A 16,030-nucleotide genomic window follows, 5' to 3' on the forward strand; every position below is an offset into this window, starting at 1 on the left:
TATTATTATTATTATTATTATTATTATTATTATTATTATTATTATTATTATTATTATTATTATTATTATTATTATTATTATTATTATCGATTCTCAATTTAATTATTAGAAATAATCTCATTCGATTTGTCTATCGCAAAATAAATTAATTATCTTACTTTATATTGAACTCTACTTATTTTTTTTCTCGTTGATTAGTTACAATTTTTAATTATGATCAGTTACAAATATTGAATTATCTAGTTATGAAAAATTTATTATTAAACAACAATGAATTTTAAGGTAAAATTGTTTCTAGAATTAAATTTTACTTTCTTCAAATTGGCTCAAACATAATATCGATTCGAGGTAAGATGAAACGAAAGAAAAAGAAAGACTAAAGTCGTTTACCGAAAAGAAAAAGTAAGAATACGGAGAAGACAGAGGTGGCTGCCCGCTGTAAACTGGCATCCATCTGATCCTCTCCTTGCCCTTTTGGACTGCGAGTGGTCAGAAATGATTACTCGTGATTTAAGTGGTTCTCTAGTCGTCCAGGACCTCGAGACCGTCCGACCAGTTGCATTTAGCAGCCTTAGATGTTCTAGCCCCGTTTTATCTACAAATTGCAGTGCTTGTATGGATTTAAACATAGAAGAGAGGTGGAGGAGCGCCTCTTTCATCTTCTTTCTCTCTCTCCCCCTTACTCTATGTCTCTATCTCTTTATCTCTTTTTCTCTTCCTTTGAGCATTCTACTTTCTCAGGATACTCTCTTGCATCAAAATATAATAAAACGTTTCTATTCGAAAGCATCAATACATCATCACACGTCAAATATGAAAACCCTATTTTCCATTTTGTCACTTTGTCCCTTTTCTTATCTCGAACGCATGACAAATATTAATATATTATTCTACAACTATTAAAGTCTTCGTTTATATCTCTCAGTGGAAATTGTAAAAAAATGCTTGATCAATGTGAACCAAAAACAAATCGGTTTGACATGAAAAACAATGTAGCAGATTTAATTGAAATGAATTCAAGTGAAGTCTACACCGCGTTCATCAAGCTTTAAATCGTATTCGTTTGATCTCTGTATATGAATAGAATATCACAAAACAATGGAAATATCGATGCGCCGAAGGTTATCCAAGCGATTGATAGAGCGGATAGGAGTGATTCGTGTAGGTCCGATCCTTTGTTTCTAGACAGTTCGGAGCAGATAGCTTCGAAAGCGGCGGCCTCTCGAGACAAGTAGTACCCTCGACATGGTAACGGCCTGGTAACTGCCTCGTAAGCCGTCTAACGGAGCACCGACTATCCCTAATGTCCGATTCCTGCACGGTGGTTACGATCGTCCTGCCGGAATGGCCTCTTCATCAAGGATCACACGCCTAAATCCTCCAATGTAGACTGAAAACCCCCTTCTCTCTTTCTCTCTCTCTCTCTCTCTCTCTCTCTCTCATTCACTCACTCACTCACTCTTAACTAGACCGAGGTCGCGAAAAGTTAGCGATTAAACAGGAGAACATAAACTCATATCAGCGATAGCATCGAATAGTGCTTTGTACGATCGCAGGAAATTCAATGAGAATCAAAGAGAGATCAAGAGAAGGTCAATGACGATCGATTCTAGCAGAGTGACGATACGTCGATGATGAAGGAAACTAGTACGTCCTCCGAAGTCGATGATGCTATTGGTTGTATCGATGATACTCGAGAGTTGGATACCGCAATTGGATAATTAGTTTTTGATCTTTGGATAACTTAAACGTTGTGATCGCTCACAATAACCAGATCCAGTCTCTCTCTCTCTTTCTCTATTTATCTTTTTGTCTGTTTTTCAGTCTCTGCTTTTTCTCATTCCTTTCTCCCTTTTTCTCTTCCCCCTTTTATTTATCTATTTGTCTACCTCCTTCCATCTTTTCTCTCTTTTCCCCCCCCCCTCTCTCTCTCTCTCTCTCTCTCTATCTGTCTGTCTACCTATCTATCTATCTACCTAGCTAGCTAGCTATCTACCTTCCTATAACTGATGGTCCGAGGCCGCAATGACGGTGCACCGCACACTGATGATGAGCACCGATGCTTCTTGCCGGGATTTCCAGGCAACGGCTTCGCCGATAATGCCGTTCTCCTGTTTCTCTTCCGCTTCAGTGAAGGGTGTATTGCATTGGAGGCTATCCCATTACGGGACCACCGGCTTCAGTGTTCGATGTTATCCCGACGAGAAGGATAACCCCCGACTCCAAATAGATAGCTCCGCGATTACGATTTCCCGATTAATTTGCATTTCTAACTCGAACGATCGAACACATAGCTAGGTATATATCCTCTCCCCCTCTCTCTCTCTCTCTCTCTCTCTCTCTCTTCTCTCCCTCTCTCACACACACACACACTTTGGTTAATGCTCTCAACTTACGCTTTTATATATTCTACATAATTATTCTCTCATTATTTATTTAAGAAATAATCTTTGGATATCTTCAGGCAATTGTTACCATTTGATCAGAATAAAAGACACTAACGAGCAATCAAACAAATTTAATTGTTCAGAATCGAGCTTATCACAACTGACAATTTCTTCGGTTTTCTGCGACAGGAAAACTCTGATCGTCATGATGTCGAAGTTTCGTATGAGGATACAATGCAAGAGCACTCACAAGAGATCTAGACACGATCGTTAGGATATACACTTGTCCAGAAAAGAAGACTCTCAAAAGATCTGACGAGCTCCTCTCTACGGGTGGGATTTACGTTCGTCTGTTACATTTTCGCAAGAGAAAACGATAAGTAGCGAAAAAGAGAAAAAGGGAGGGGAAAGGGATTGGCTTGATAAAGAAAAAAATATGTTTCGTAGGAGGCGTCGAATTTATAATCATTAAAATGATATTTCCTGAATCGGTGTCAGAAGCATGCAATATCATTCGAATTGGTTTATTCAATGCAGAAGATTGTGCGTGTGCGCGGACGAGTTCGTCGAACGAGATAGGGGTTCGAAACAGTCCTGACCAGGATTTCCCTTGCAAGAAGAGAAAGGACAGAAGAGGAACGTCCGTCCATTGAAAAGCGAACAAACTGGTCGATCTTTTGTTGAACACAATGCCGGGGCTTACGAACGTCCAATATTTTCCGTCAACAGGCTGCACGCGTTCATCTCGTTATAAAGTTTGTTTGATAGGCAAACATCGGACTCTGGTGATGTGCAAGTCCAAAGTTTGAGAAAACGAGGGGATCGGTGCAATGATGCAACTGAGCCATTTCGACGATAAAAAAATGTATACTAATATAATCGTCTATCGAAATTGGTATCGACACGACAGACTCGAATATAAATCATTGATCAGATTAATATTTTTCGTAAGTTATTTGTGAAATTCTTATTTTACAACCTTGGCTATCTAATCGATGAAATTAAAACAGGTTGTAAAAGAAGAGGAAGGAATTTTGTTTTTCTAAGATTTACAATATTCTACTTGGACATTCTCAAATGAAATTACAGACGAATAAAAGTATCATGATCATAGGTGTAAAATCTTTTTATCTTCGATGCTTACTTCTCAAACGATAATCGTTAATTATATCGAGATTGAAAAGATCAGATATTAAATCGAAAAGCGAGAAGGATCGAAACTTATCATAATTGAAAAGTAATAAACGAAAAGAAAAAGAAAAAAAATGGAGAAGGATTCGTAATGCGTTCGTCGATTCGTAGACGAATTCGACCTTCGTAGTTAGAAAAGGGTGCAAAAGAGTTGGCTATGGCACACCAGTCGCGTAAGCGATGTGTCTAAGGCGTCTTCGAGATATTATCAAGGCCGTCGGCAATCTCGGTAGTCTGCATCTGTGCCCAATATTGCATGGTAGAAACCTTGGGAGCCACCCTTGCGTCTGCTTTCCTATGACGACGAAGACGACCTACACGCTCACCTACACCCATTGGTAGCACGTACGAAGTGAGAGAGTGCCTATGACAAACGTTGCCATCTAAACAAAGGACCTCGCGGAGCAGTACGCGCGTACCGCAGACACGCAATTTCCGCGCGGCATGTAAATCGCTCGAAATGAATTTCTGCCAATCACGCACGTGCCTACTCTTTCTCTCTCTCTCTCTCTCTCTCTCTCTCTCTCTCGCTCTCTCTGTTTCTCACTTTCTCGACTTGAACGATTGCTAGGGATCCCTTTTGGTGTCATATGTTGAACTAAATGAGAGAAATCCCGAATGAAAGTAATAGTCTGTTAAAATACTGAACACGTGATGCTTATAATTACTTGCTCTTAAATAAAATCGATTTTTATTTTTCTTACACTTGTATGTTGTATCGAAATCAAAGAAAGATATTGATAAGTAATCGTAATAAATAATATCGATAATATAAATAATATCAGTATTAAAATATCGATTTTAAGAAAAAGAGACTCGTCTATCATTCGAAACTCTCCATCATATTTAAATAATATTATCTGTCTATGAATGGTGTATCGATAATTCGGAATACTTGTATGTGCTTAGTTTAGCGAGCGTGAACGATGGAAATGATTTACGAGTGAAAAGTGCATATTTTCTTCCATTCTATTTATGTTACGCTTTGTCCCAATTCAGTATCAATTGATAATACGAATATATTGAAAGTGTTTTGTGGATGTAAAAAATGATTGTGAATAGAGAAATATTGAAGATTAGATTTTCAAAAAAATACAATCGTTTGTGAACATCTTTATAAAGATTGTCATCAATGTATCCGATTTTTTCGAAAGTTCACCACTGATTTTGTTTTTGAATTGGAAAGATTTTCACTTGATTCATCGAAAGGGAATTCAAGAAACGAGATTCAGTCGATGGAATCTCGCGTGTCTGGACGTAGAATAATGAAAGTCTGAATCGTCGGTGGCTGATAGTCGAGGTTGTCACGGGATAAAGCCAGAATAGTTTCCTTCGTCGCTTAACGAACGCCTGGATAAATAGCTTCTTCGTGAAAAAGCATGAGCACTTTCGCACGAATTGGCTGAATTCCAACCTCGAAGCTAGGGGAAGACACGACGAGGATGAGAACGATGAGAAGGAGAAAAAGGTTCGCTTTCTTCGTTGTTACGTATAAGGGAGTTCCTTCCTTCACTTTTCCTCGGTTGATGCATCGTCGAAGCGAATAAATGGTTTGCTTCTGTCGGCAGATGGAAGATCTGAGGAATAGTTGAAAGTTCGGCTCGATGGGCGTCTTTTGCTTTGCTTAAAGTCCTGCGAAACTTTGCGAAGGGGACTTCAACTGTGAGAAGCCGTACAAAATGAATGAAGAAAGCCAACGGTGTGTAGGAAATATTATACAAGGGGATGATTTCGGGATGAAATCGCTCAAGATCTGTCTACACATGTTCTCGCAGATTCTCGGATTCTTACGCGATAGTCGAAGTTTTCTGAAAGATCTTCCTCGACTGTTAGATTCAACCACCTTGCAATTTTTTTTTCTTTCGCGAGCGGAATCTTCGGAAACAAAACTTTTCCGTAATATCCCAATATTTTTATACATATGTATAGTGTTATTTTGGCTACTTTGATTTCTTCCTACTGAATGTTTTATTTCAATAAACTACTAATTCATTTGATGGTGCAATAATTGTCATATGATTCCTTTTTTGCTCACTAACTATATTTTAAATAAATACAATTAAATTTTTGATATCTAAATTGTTAATGGTTTGAAAGACCATTGAATAGGATTGAATAACATCTTGTAGATCGATAAATTAACAATAGCATAGGCAGCGATTTGGTCCAATAGGATAAGGTATGGGTAAACGTGGATGAGGTATATGTGGATGAGGTAGACGCGGAAGAGGTAGACGTGGAGGAAGAATAATGGGTCCGACGCCTAATCCTCCACCTACTCCTACGCCTATTGCTCCACTCGAACCTGCTCCTGCACCTGAATCTGATCCTGAGCCTGCGCCTGCGCCCGCTCCTGCGCCTACACCTGAATCTGGTCCTGAGCCTGCGCCTGCTCCTGCGCCTGCTCCTGCACCTGAATCTGGTCCTGAGCCTGCGCCTGCTCCTGCGCCTGCTCCTGCACCTGAATCTGGTCCTGAGCCTGCGCCTGCTCCTGCGCCTGCTCCTGCACCTGAATCTGGTCCTGAGCCTGCGCCTGCTCCTGCGCCTGCTCCTGCACCTCCATTCGAACCTGCTCCTGCACCTGCTCCTGCGCCGGATCCATCGCTTGGTTGTTCAGAACTGGGTTGTTCAGAACTGGGTTGTTCAGAACTGGGAGAACTAGGTGAGGCAGAGCTGCTAGATGTTTGAGTTGGTTGTTCAGAACTGGGAGAACTAGGTGAGGCAGAGCTGCTAGGTGTTTGAGTTGGTTGTTCAGAACTGGGAGAACTAGGTGCGGCAGAACTGCTAGATCCGTCACATGGTTGTTCAGAGCTGGAAGTTGTTCCAGTTGGTTGTTCAGATGATGTTGATCCTACACCTACTCCTACGCCTACTCCTACGCCTACTCCTACGCCTGCTCCTGCGCCGCCTGCTCCTGCGCCTGCTCCTGCGCCTGCGCCTGCTCCTGCACCGCCTGCTCCTGCACCTGCTCCTGCGCCGGCTCCTCCATTCGAACCTGCTCCTGCACCTGCTCCTGCGCCTGCTCCTCCATTCGAACCTGCTCCTGCACCTGCTCCTGCACCAGATCCACCGCTTGGTTGTTCAGAACTGGGAGAACTAGGTGAGGCAGAGCTGCTAGGTGTTTGAGTTGGTTGTTCAGAACTGGGAGAACTAGGTGAGGCAGAGCTGCTAGGTGTTTGAGTTGGTTGTTCAGAACTGGGAGAACTAGGTGAGGCAGAGCTGCTAGGTGTTTGAGTTGGTTGTTCAGAACTGGGAGAACTAGGTGAGGCAGAGCTGCTAGGTGTTTGAGTTGGTTGTTCAGAACTGGGAGAACTAGGTGCGGCAGAACTGCTAGATCCGTCACATGGTTGTTCAGAGCTGGAAGTTGTTCCAGTTGGTTGTTCAGATGATGTTGATCCTACACCTACTCCTGCGCCTGCTCCTGCGCCTGCTCCTGCGCCACCTGCTCCTGCGCCTGCTCCTGCGCCTGCTCCTGCGCCGCCTACTCCTGCGCCTGCTCCTGCGCCTGCTCCTGCGCCGCCTGCTCCTGCACCTGCTCCTGCGCCGGCTCCTCCATTCGAACCTGCTCCTGCACCTGCTCCTGCGCCGGCTCCTCCATTCGAACCTGCTCCTGCACCTGCTCCTGCGCCTGCTCCTCCATTCGAACCTGCTCCTGCACCTGCTCCTGCACCAGATCCACCGCTTGGTTGTTCAGAACTGGGAGAACTAGGTGAGGCAGAGCTGCTAGGTGTTTGAGTTGGTTGTTCAGAACTGGGAGAACTAGGTGAGGCAGAGCTGCTAGGTGTTTGAGTTGGTTGTTCAGAACTGGGAGAACTAGGTGAGGCAGAGCTGCTAGGTGTTTGAGTTGGTTGTTCAGAACTCGGAGAACTAGGTGAGGCAGAGCTGCTAGGTGTTTGAGTTGGTTGTTCAGAACTGGGAGAACTAGATGAGGCAGAGCTGCTAGATCCATCACATGGTTGTTCAGAGCTTGAAGTTGTTCCAGTTGGTGGTTCAGATGATATTGATCCTACTCCTCCACCTACTCCTCCACCTACTCCTCCTCCTATTCCTCCTCCTAATACTCCTCCTAGACCTCCTCCTAATCCTCCTCCTAGACCTCCTCCTAGACCTCCTCCTAGACCTCCTCCTAGACCTCCTCCTAATCCTCCTCCTAGACCTCCTCCTAATCCTCCTCCTAATCCTCCTCCTAATCCTCCTCCTAATCCTCCTCCTATTCCTCCTCCTAGTCCTGCTGCTCCTCCTGCTGCTCCTCCTGCTGCTCCTCCTGCTGCACCTCCTGCTGCTCCTCCTGCTGCTCCTCCTGCTGCTCCTCCTGCTGCTCCTCCTGCTGCTCCTGCTACTCCTCCTGCTACTCCTCCTGCTACTCCTCCTGCTCCTCCTGCTGCTGCTCCTCCTGCTGCTCCTCCTGCTGCTCCTCCTGCTGCTCCTCCTGCTGATCCTGCTACTCCTCCTGCTGCTCCTCCTGCTACTCCTCCTGCTGCTCCTGCTACTCCTCCTGCTGCTGGTCCTTTTACTCCTCCTCCTATTCCTACTCCTCCTCCTATTACTATTCCTGCACTTCCTCCATTCTTACCCACCTGTTATATAATAATTTTAATGTTAAAAGTGCTTTTTCATAGACTACTATATATTATTATAATAAAGCATTCGATGATAATTTTTTCATAATTATAAAATCTTACCGAAAAAGCTGTGGTAGAAACCACAAGGTAGAGTAGAGAGAATGCTATTGCCTTCATGGTTGTTTTGCTGCTTCCTATTCCACTTTCGAATGTAGAGAATTCATGCGAGATATTTATACGTAGTTTATGAATAGAAATCAATTTATTATTCAATTGACAAGTGTTAATAATGTCGTACCATATGTTATGTCAATAACGATAGTACTCGCATGAAATGTAAATAATAACTTTATTTGTAGTGACAGAAATAATGATCTTTTCCGCATACTTAAGTATAGCATTGAATAATATCTGTCAGTTTTATTACTTTTTTACATATATGGTAATTTTAATACAATTATTGTATTTCTTTAATAATTGTATTATTTAAATACAATTACTTTATTTTGTGTAGATTTTTTTAATTCTATTCTTTGAAATAAACTTTCATGTAATTGAAAATAATAAAATAATTATTTAACTTCTATGTAATTTGTATTTAACGATTGCATCAAAGAACATTTTTCATAACGCGATATCATTGTTAATTTAGTACATGACATGAATGTGCAAACATGACTTCGTAATAATTGCGAAACAAGTATTTTTAAAAGTCGATTATTGTCCAATGATCGATCGTTATATTCATAATAAATTACTTCTTATTCATGAGAAGGGTATATATACTACGATCGATGTAGTATTGCAGGATTAGAATACAAGACTAGCAATCATGCAGTTTACCGTAATATGTCTATTTGGGGTTGTGGCCTGTGCCTCAGCACAATTGGATTTTGGTTTCAACTTTGGAAAGGGTTTTAGCTTCTCTTTATTTCCTTTCGGGGTAAGTTTGTATCATCAGATAATATGAACTTTATAAAATAAAAATAAGAGTTACTTGTTTTTAAGATTACTTTTATTATATTCTCTTATTATATTATATTATTTCAGTTTGAAGTTAATAAAAATATCTCAGTTGACGCTGGTGTTGGCAATCGAGTAAGACGGCAGCTTTCGCCAATTCGCGCCGGAGGTCCTCCTCAAGCAGGAGCGAGATTCGAATTCAATATAGGTGTTCAACCAAACGGACTAATTTTTCCAAATTTACAACCGGATAGATCTGGACAAGGCAAACCTAATCCATCCGAACCTAAACCAGATGGACCTGAATCAAGTGGACCTAAATCAATTGGACCTGGGTCAGCCGGACGTAGACCACTCATACCGTTCCCAGGAAATCATCAAATTTCACCACTATTTCCGATTATTCCGCCTCTTCATCTCAAACTTCACCGTAGACCTCATCATAGATCTCATCACAGACTCCATCAAAAATCATCGACTTCTACTAATCAACCTAGTACGAATGTAGTATCACAAAGTGCTGGAACTGTTACAGCATCATCCGACAGTACTAAGATCAAGTCAACAACGGATAATACTTCTACTCAAACTAGCTCTCGAGCTACTATTGCATCTTCCTCTGAATCTACTGATGAATCTACTGATGAATCTACTGATGAATCTACTATTGAACCTACCACTGTATCTTCTAGTAAATCTACTACTGCATCTTCCACTGCATCTACCGCTGCATCTGCTACTAAAAAAACTAATAAATCATCTACCACTGAATCTACTACTGAATCTATCACTGAATCTACTGCTGAATCTACCACTGAATCTACTGCTGAATCTACCACTGAATCTACTGCTGAATCTACAACTGCATCATCCATTGAATCCTCTAGTGATGCATCTACGACTGAAGCTACTAGTGAGTCTACAACTGCATCTGCATCTACCAGTTCATCTGTAAATTCTACGTAATATAACATTATATATGTACCGCTTATTCTGATAGCTATCTTCCATAATTCACAAAAAAAAAAAAAAAAAGAAAAAAGAAATATTTAGTCTAACCAGTATTATGATGAACAATTGGAATGTAACTAGAGATTTTATATATATTTCTAAAATTGTAGTATTTCAAGGGTTGCTATTATATACTTAATAATGCTTTTTGTGTGAATAAAAACGATACGTATGTAGTAAAAGACTTGTTTTAGAATTCAATAATATCGATTACACGAGCATCGTCATCTTTTCAACGATATTTTTTCGTTATAATTTACTTGCATATCTCGCCGATCAAATCCTCTTGAATATCCTCTACGATCTGTCTTCCACTCATAAAACTGTCATCTCGTGCGTGTATAAAACATGAGATTGCCATACCACCTAGGAGATAGATAGAGAAAGAGAGTGAAAAAAAAGAAGATGTAAGATGTAAGAAACGAAGACACTCCCTCTCTCTCTCTCTCTCTCTCTCTCTCTCTCTCTCTCTCTCTCTGTGTCACCCTTTTCTAGTTTCTCGATGCCTACGCTCGTCGAAAAAAAGTCGTGCCTGCAGGAGCTGTGTTTCCATGTATTGGGAAGGGTAGCTAAAGGAAGAAGAGATCGCGGAGAAGGAAAAAGGGTCGCTCGAACGCGATATTTCCACCTTAGCGCCTCGACTGTGCACGCTAAAATACATTTTCCTACGAAGTGTCGTCATAGGAGGGCCTCCAGCTGCTGGTCTTGATATTCCACATGCGTAATGCTCACGTGGATATTTCCATACATAAATTTTATCCGTAGGAAAGTAGGTGCACGTCGACAACGACGACAATGACAACGATGACGACGTCTTCGGAACGTGCGCGAGAAACTAGCACGTAGGTTATCTTTTTTGACATAACACGATCTTTCATTAGGATTTTGTCTCGTATGAACGAACGATAAGATATCGATATCAATACGAATTGATGCATTCTTTTAGATTTATTTAGATATTAAATTTAGATAAGTAACACTTTTATTTCATAATTACGTTAAACACTTCACGAAAATTATATAATTCTTTCGAATTGTAATTCTGGCAATATCGTCAGATTATATCAATACGAAAAAGTTAATCATTTATCAATGGATCTTCGATGTTTTTTTTCTTTTTTTTTTTTTTTTTAATATCAAATATTTCATATCAAAGATTTTTCGCTTCTTTTCTCTCGCTCATTTCTTTTTATTTTTCGAAGTAATCGACATTCATATTAAATATCAAAAAGAAGGAAGATAAGTGATAGATTTTTTCAATCATCAAATCAATTGTTGTTAAAGAGAAACGAGTTTTTGTATTTCTTCAAACTATTTTATCTCAACAGAAAAGTTCTGGTTAATATTTCCGCAAGATTTTTGCTTTCGATTTATTATTATAGAATTAATATCGAATAGCGCGTTCTACGATCTTTTCTCTCAGTTTAGTCCAAATGATTTCTCTCTCTCTCTCTCTCTCTCTCTCTCTCTCTCTCTCTGTAATTCTCGGATCGTAATTCATGGATCGTTAAAAATGTCGTAAATACTTCTATGTACTATACGAGTACATTCGGAGTACTCACCCTGGCACTATCTATTTGACATGGAAACGTTTGTTCGTCTGTATAATCTAATTCTCTGCGATTAAATGCAACGTTCGCGATAATGCTTGTAAATTGAGCGAATTATGCTACTGGTCTAGCCATTCGGTGCAACCTCGACCGATTTACATGAGCATTACGCTAAGGCCTTACCGCCCTATCCTGACATTTACATTAGAACGTGTCGCACGACCTGAAATCCAACACCTGAGAGTTGAACTATTTCGATTTAAGCGATAAAAAGAGAGCTTTAACTTTTCCAAGAATATATATATATATATATGCACCTATACATGCATATACGCGGCGTAGATTTTAAAAGAACTTTTTAAGCTTCCTACGCATCCTTTATAAGACGAAATTAAAAAGAGAAATCTTAATAAATAAAAATTGCTAATTTTTTCTTTCCTTTTCAAAAGGATCGAATATTTAAATTAATATAATCCATGATATGAATTAAGATTGACTTGATTACGATGTAAAGGATACTTTAATATTTCGAATTTCTAAGATATTTATTAAGATATTTATTTGTTCATTTTTAAATAATTTGATATAAAACGTATATATAAATGTCGAAATACATTTAAGATTTTATTTCGTATTAATATACCAAAAGGAAAAAAGTCGAATATATCGATCGTTTCGAAACTAGTAAGCGATAGAAATGGAAACGGTTTTAAAGTCTCGACGGGGTCTCCGAACGGGTACGTTATTCATCGTGGCTCTTATACCACTTCCCTAGGGCGTTCCATCTGCTTCCGCCTTCAATTTCCTGCGCGTCATTACCGACGCTGATAAGCTCTCGACCATATGAAATCTCAAGCTTCTCTTGGCTTACTATCGAGGAAGAAACCCAATGCTTGCTTAGACGTCGTCGAGGCTTCTGCTCCCGACAGGCCACGGTTTTCCTTTTCCGTTTCACCAATACCAACCATATCTTGACTCGACGATTCCGCATGACGGAATAACAGTTCCTCTGTTACATGTCATAGAAAACTGGCAACATTGGTGTCCCTTCTCCGCACGAAGTCCTAACCTAAGTCCTTGATATCGCTAATTCTAGTGTAAGTGCGAATACATGTGTTGGGATGGACGATGGTACGAGGGTGGTTTGACACGCAAAGGTGGAAAGGAGGGCTGGAAGAGCACCGCGAAGGTCGGACACCACGTAAATTGCATACCCGATTGCGGTCTACTGAAGAGTGCCGCCCTCCAACGGCTAACCCCCTCCTCGGATGGCCGCCAACCCCAAACTGGATCTAACAAGCCAGTGACCACAGGCTAGCTCTAGCTTGCAACAAGGCTGCCGCTACCTCCCTTGGGAACTGCCGACGGGTACAGTTCCCCAAACCATGACTCTCCTCTCTTACTCTGACTGTATATCTCCGAGCTATTCGAACACCTTCGAAGCTCATCCTCCTCGATCTGGACGTCCTAACAAGCCCGCTTACTTTCTATTTTCTCTCTGTTGAGCTCGGACGTTTCGAGAAAAAGTTCCCTTTAAATTGGACGACACTCGCCTCGACTCCTTGGCCCTTCCTTTCACCGAACGTACGATAAAATCGAAGAATTCTTGGAGTGCATAGTACTAGTAATACTAGTAGTAGCAGTAGTAGTAGTAGTAGTAGTAGTAGTAGTAGTAGTAGTAATAGTAGTACTGGTAGTACTAGTAGTAGTAATAGTGCACCGTTCGAAACTCCTTTTAACAACGAACAAAATCTAAAAGGGCTAAACTGGACTAGGTTGGCATTCTAATTCCAGTTCGTCGTAAATACGGGATTAAAGAAAGCGCTACTGCAGTGCGGGCCATCAACTGGATTCGGATAGCACCTTCGGGTGTTGGAGTTAAATAAACTCGAGTAGTAGTCGTCATCAGACGAAACGGCTAATTGCCGGAAGCGAGGCTTCGTTAGTGGCTCTCTTATTCTCGGCCGTCTTTCAGTCAACCGTCAAAACCATTCTTAATAGATCCGAGGAGTACTTGTTTTATCTTTTTCATTTTCTCTCTCTCTCTCTCTCTCTCTCTCTCTCTCTCTCTCTTTCTCCCTCTCAGTCGACTCTTCACCTTTCCTTTCTTCTCGAACTCTCGTTACCGCGAGGAAAAATGAGGGAGCGACGAACAAGGAGTGCCGTTTTCTCTTTCAGACGCGACAAACCGAGAGTAAAGATCGCGCTATAGTGCAAGAGCTTAAGCGGATACAGGTGAGAGACACCTAGAGCTCGGCAGATTTCTTATCGTCAAGATGGCTTATTATTTTCAAACAATGGCTATGTCTCTTTCTTTTCTCATTTCTTTTTCTTTTTCTTTTTCTTTTTCTTTTTTTTTTTTTTTCTTCATCCTCGCGTAAAGTGAAATAGAAGCGAGATGAAAGGTAATAGTACGAAAATGTGTCGCCGTATAAAAAATAAAATAATAAAGAATAAAAAATGAGAAATAACATATCGACAAGGAGAAAAGAAATTATCGTATATACATAAGGCGTAAAGTAAAATGAACAACTGTTAAATATTTTTTTCTATAATATTATTCCTCTTGCTTCGTATACGGCATCTCTCCAAGTCCGGATAAACCAAGGAAAGTTTTTCATACACCAATACGTTAATGTATTCTAACTGTCCTCGGTATTCCTATGAAGAACGGATACGGGAGAAGTTTTCTCCTAAAAGTTCGAGAAATCATATTAAATGTAAAGCGCGAAGATTTTCACTAGGTACCTACCCATTTTCTTCGTATACGCAGACAAATATATATGTATGTATGTATGCATATATACATACATATATATATATATATATATGTGTGTGTGTGTATGTGTGTGTGTATACATATATACATATACACACATAACTTTTCGTAAAGTTAAGCTGTTCGAGCTATATAGAGTACTTTGAGCGCGTCTAAACTGCCGCAAGTTTTAGAAAGAGGAATAGAATTGATGAGGACGAAATTCCCTTTAGAAAATCTTCCGATTTCCTGTTCTCTGTTATCTTTTCCGACGATCAGAATTCAAAACTCAAATCGAATGAAATATCGTATTCCTTGAAAATATCGTCGATCAACGTTTCTATTGTTTCAGCCATGTCCGTCGTGGGACATATTCCGAAAAATTCACCACACTCGAGAAAACTCGAGAATCGATATCTAAGGTGTTTCATAGAAAATTTTCGAGTATTTCGAATAAAGGAAGTATCCGAGCTAGAAAGAAAGAGAAAAAGAGATAGAAGAAGAAGAAGAAAAAAAAAAGAAAAAAAAAAGAAAGAAAAAGAAGAAAAAGAAGGTACCGATTTGTGCGAAGGTAAGAGGCTGAAGAGCCCATCTGGCTTCCAATCAGAGTGTTGCCACTAGCACATGTGTTCACGGCACGATGGAGGTGGCGACTCAATCAAGAGGGGTGTTCATCCCTCTCCGGCCTTCTCACTTGGCTCACACCAACGATTTTATATCATAATCGAGCTTCGGAAAAGACTCCCTCCGTACTGTAGTCTTATCTTCGCTCTATTCGCATGTTTCATCTCTCTCTCTCTCTCTCTCTCTCTCTTTCCCTCTCTCTCTTTCTTCCATTTTTGGAAGTAATCTTTCGATCTCTCATCCCTTTCTCGTTTTCAACGAAAATCTTCTTTTAACTTCTTTTTCAAAGCCCTCCTTACAAAAGGTGCTATCTAATGGCGCTAACGGTGGGGTAAGTAATTGCACGCGTCGTAGCCGAGAAAATGCATCGGCTTGATACGAGAGAAACGACGTAGTAACTACGAAAAGTAATCACCTAAAGGTTCGTATATCTATCTACCGGCATCACATCCTTTCCGGGGAAGAACACACGAAGGGTGAGAGCAATGCTGGTAGTAGCTTTAGCTAGTATACTATCGAAGGACCCAAACTGCGATTAACTCCTGGAAGGAACTCCGGGATAAGCGATAAATCGTAATAGAGTCTACGCGTGGAAGTACGTAATTATTGTTCCTTCCTGTAGGAACTGTGAGAACGCAGTTACGTTGTTTCTCTTACTTTTTTCTTCTTCTTCTTCTTCTTCTTCTTCTTCTTCTCTCTTTTTCTTGCAAGAGAAAGAAAAAAAAATGATAGAGAAGGAAAGAGAAAAAAGGTATGGTCGTTTAGTCTCATTTAAAGAAAAGTAGAAAGTTTATTCGAAACAACAACAATAATAATAATAATAATAATAATAATAATAATAATAATAATAATAATAATAATAATCTTATATACTTAAAGTCCGTTTCTTATTTCGCGATATTTAATTTTCCTCCGGTTTTTTTTTTTGTTTTTTTTTTCATCGATCCCTGAAATTATTAATAAAAAAAAAATAATTTTTACCTG

General features: G+C 40.2%; 2 protein-coding genes across 2 annotated transcripts; one reads left to right on the top strand and one right to left on the bottom strand.

Moving 5' to 3' along the window:
• Positions 1-5,657: 5,657 nt before the first annotated feature.
• LOC124947520 (fibroin heavy chain-like) lies at positions 5,658-8,317 on the bottom strand. The gene is made up of 2 exons (XM_047489794.1): positions 8,261-8,317; positions 5,658-8,155 (listed from the first exon to the last, which is right to left on the bottom strand). Exons 1-2 carry the CDS (start codon positions 8,315-8,317, stop codon positions 5,717-5,719), a joined length of 2,496 nt encoding a protein of 831 aa, XP_047345750.1. The 3' UTR covers positions 5,658-5,716.
• A 655-nt stretch (positions 8,318-8,972) lies between these two features.
• Positions 8,973-10,069, top strand: LOC124947521 (Y' element ATP-dependent helicase YEL077C-like). The gene is made up of 2 exons (XM_047489795.1): positions 8,973-9,083; positions 9,191-10,069. The coding sequence occupies exons 1-2, from the start codon at positions 8,973-8,975 to the stop codon at positions 10,067-10,069; spliced, it is 990 nt and encodes a 329-aa protein (XP_047345751.1).
• Positions 10,070-16,030: the final 5,961 nt, after the last annotated feature.

This window comes from Vespa velutina, chromosome 3, assembly GCF_912470025.1.
Source record: "Vespa velutina chromosome 3, iVesVel2.1, whole genome shotgun sequence".
NCBI classification, from domain to species: Eukaryota; Metazoa; Arthropoda; class Insecta; order Hymenoptera; family Vespidae; genus Vespa; species Vespa velutina.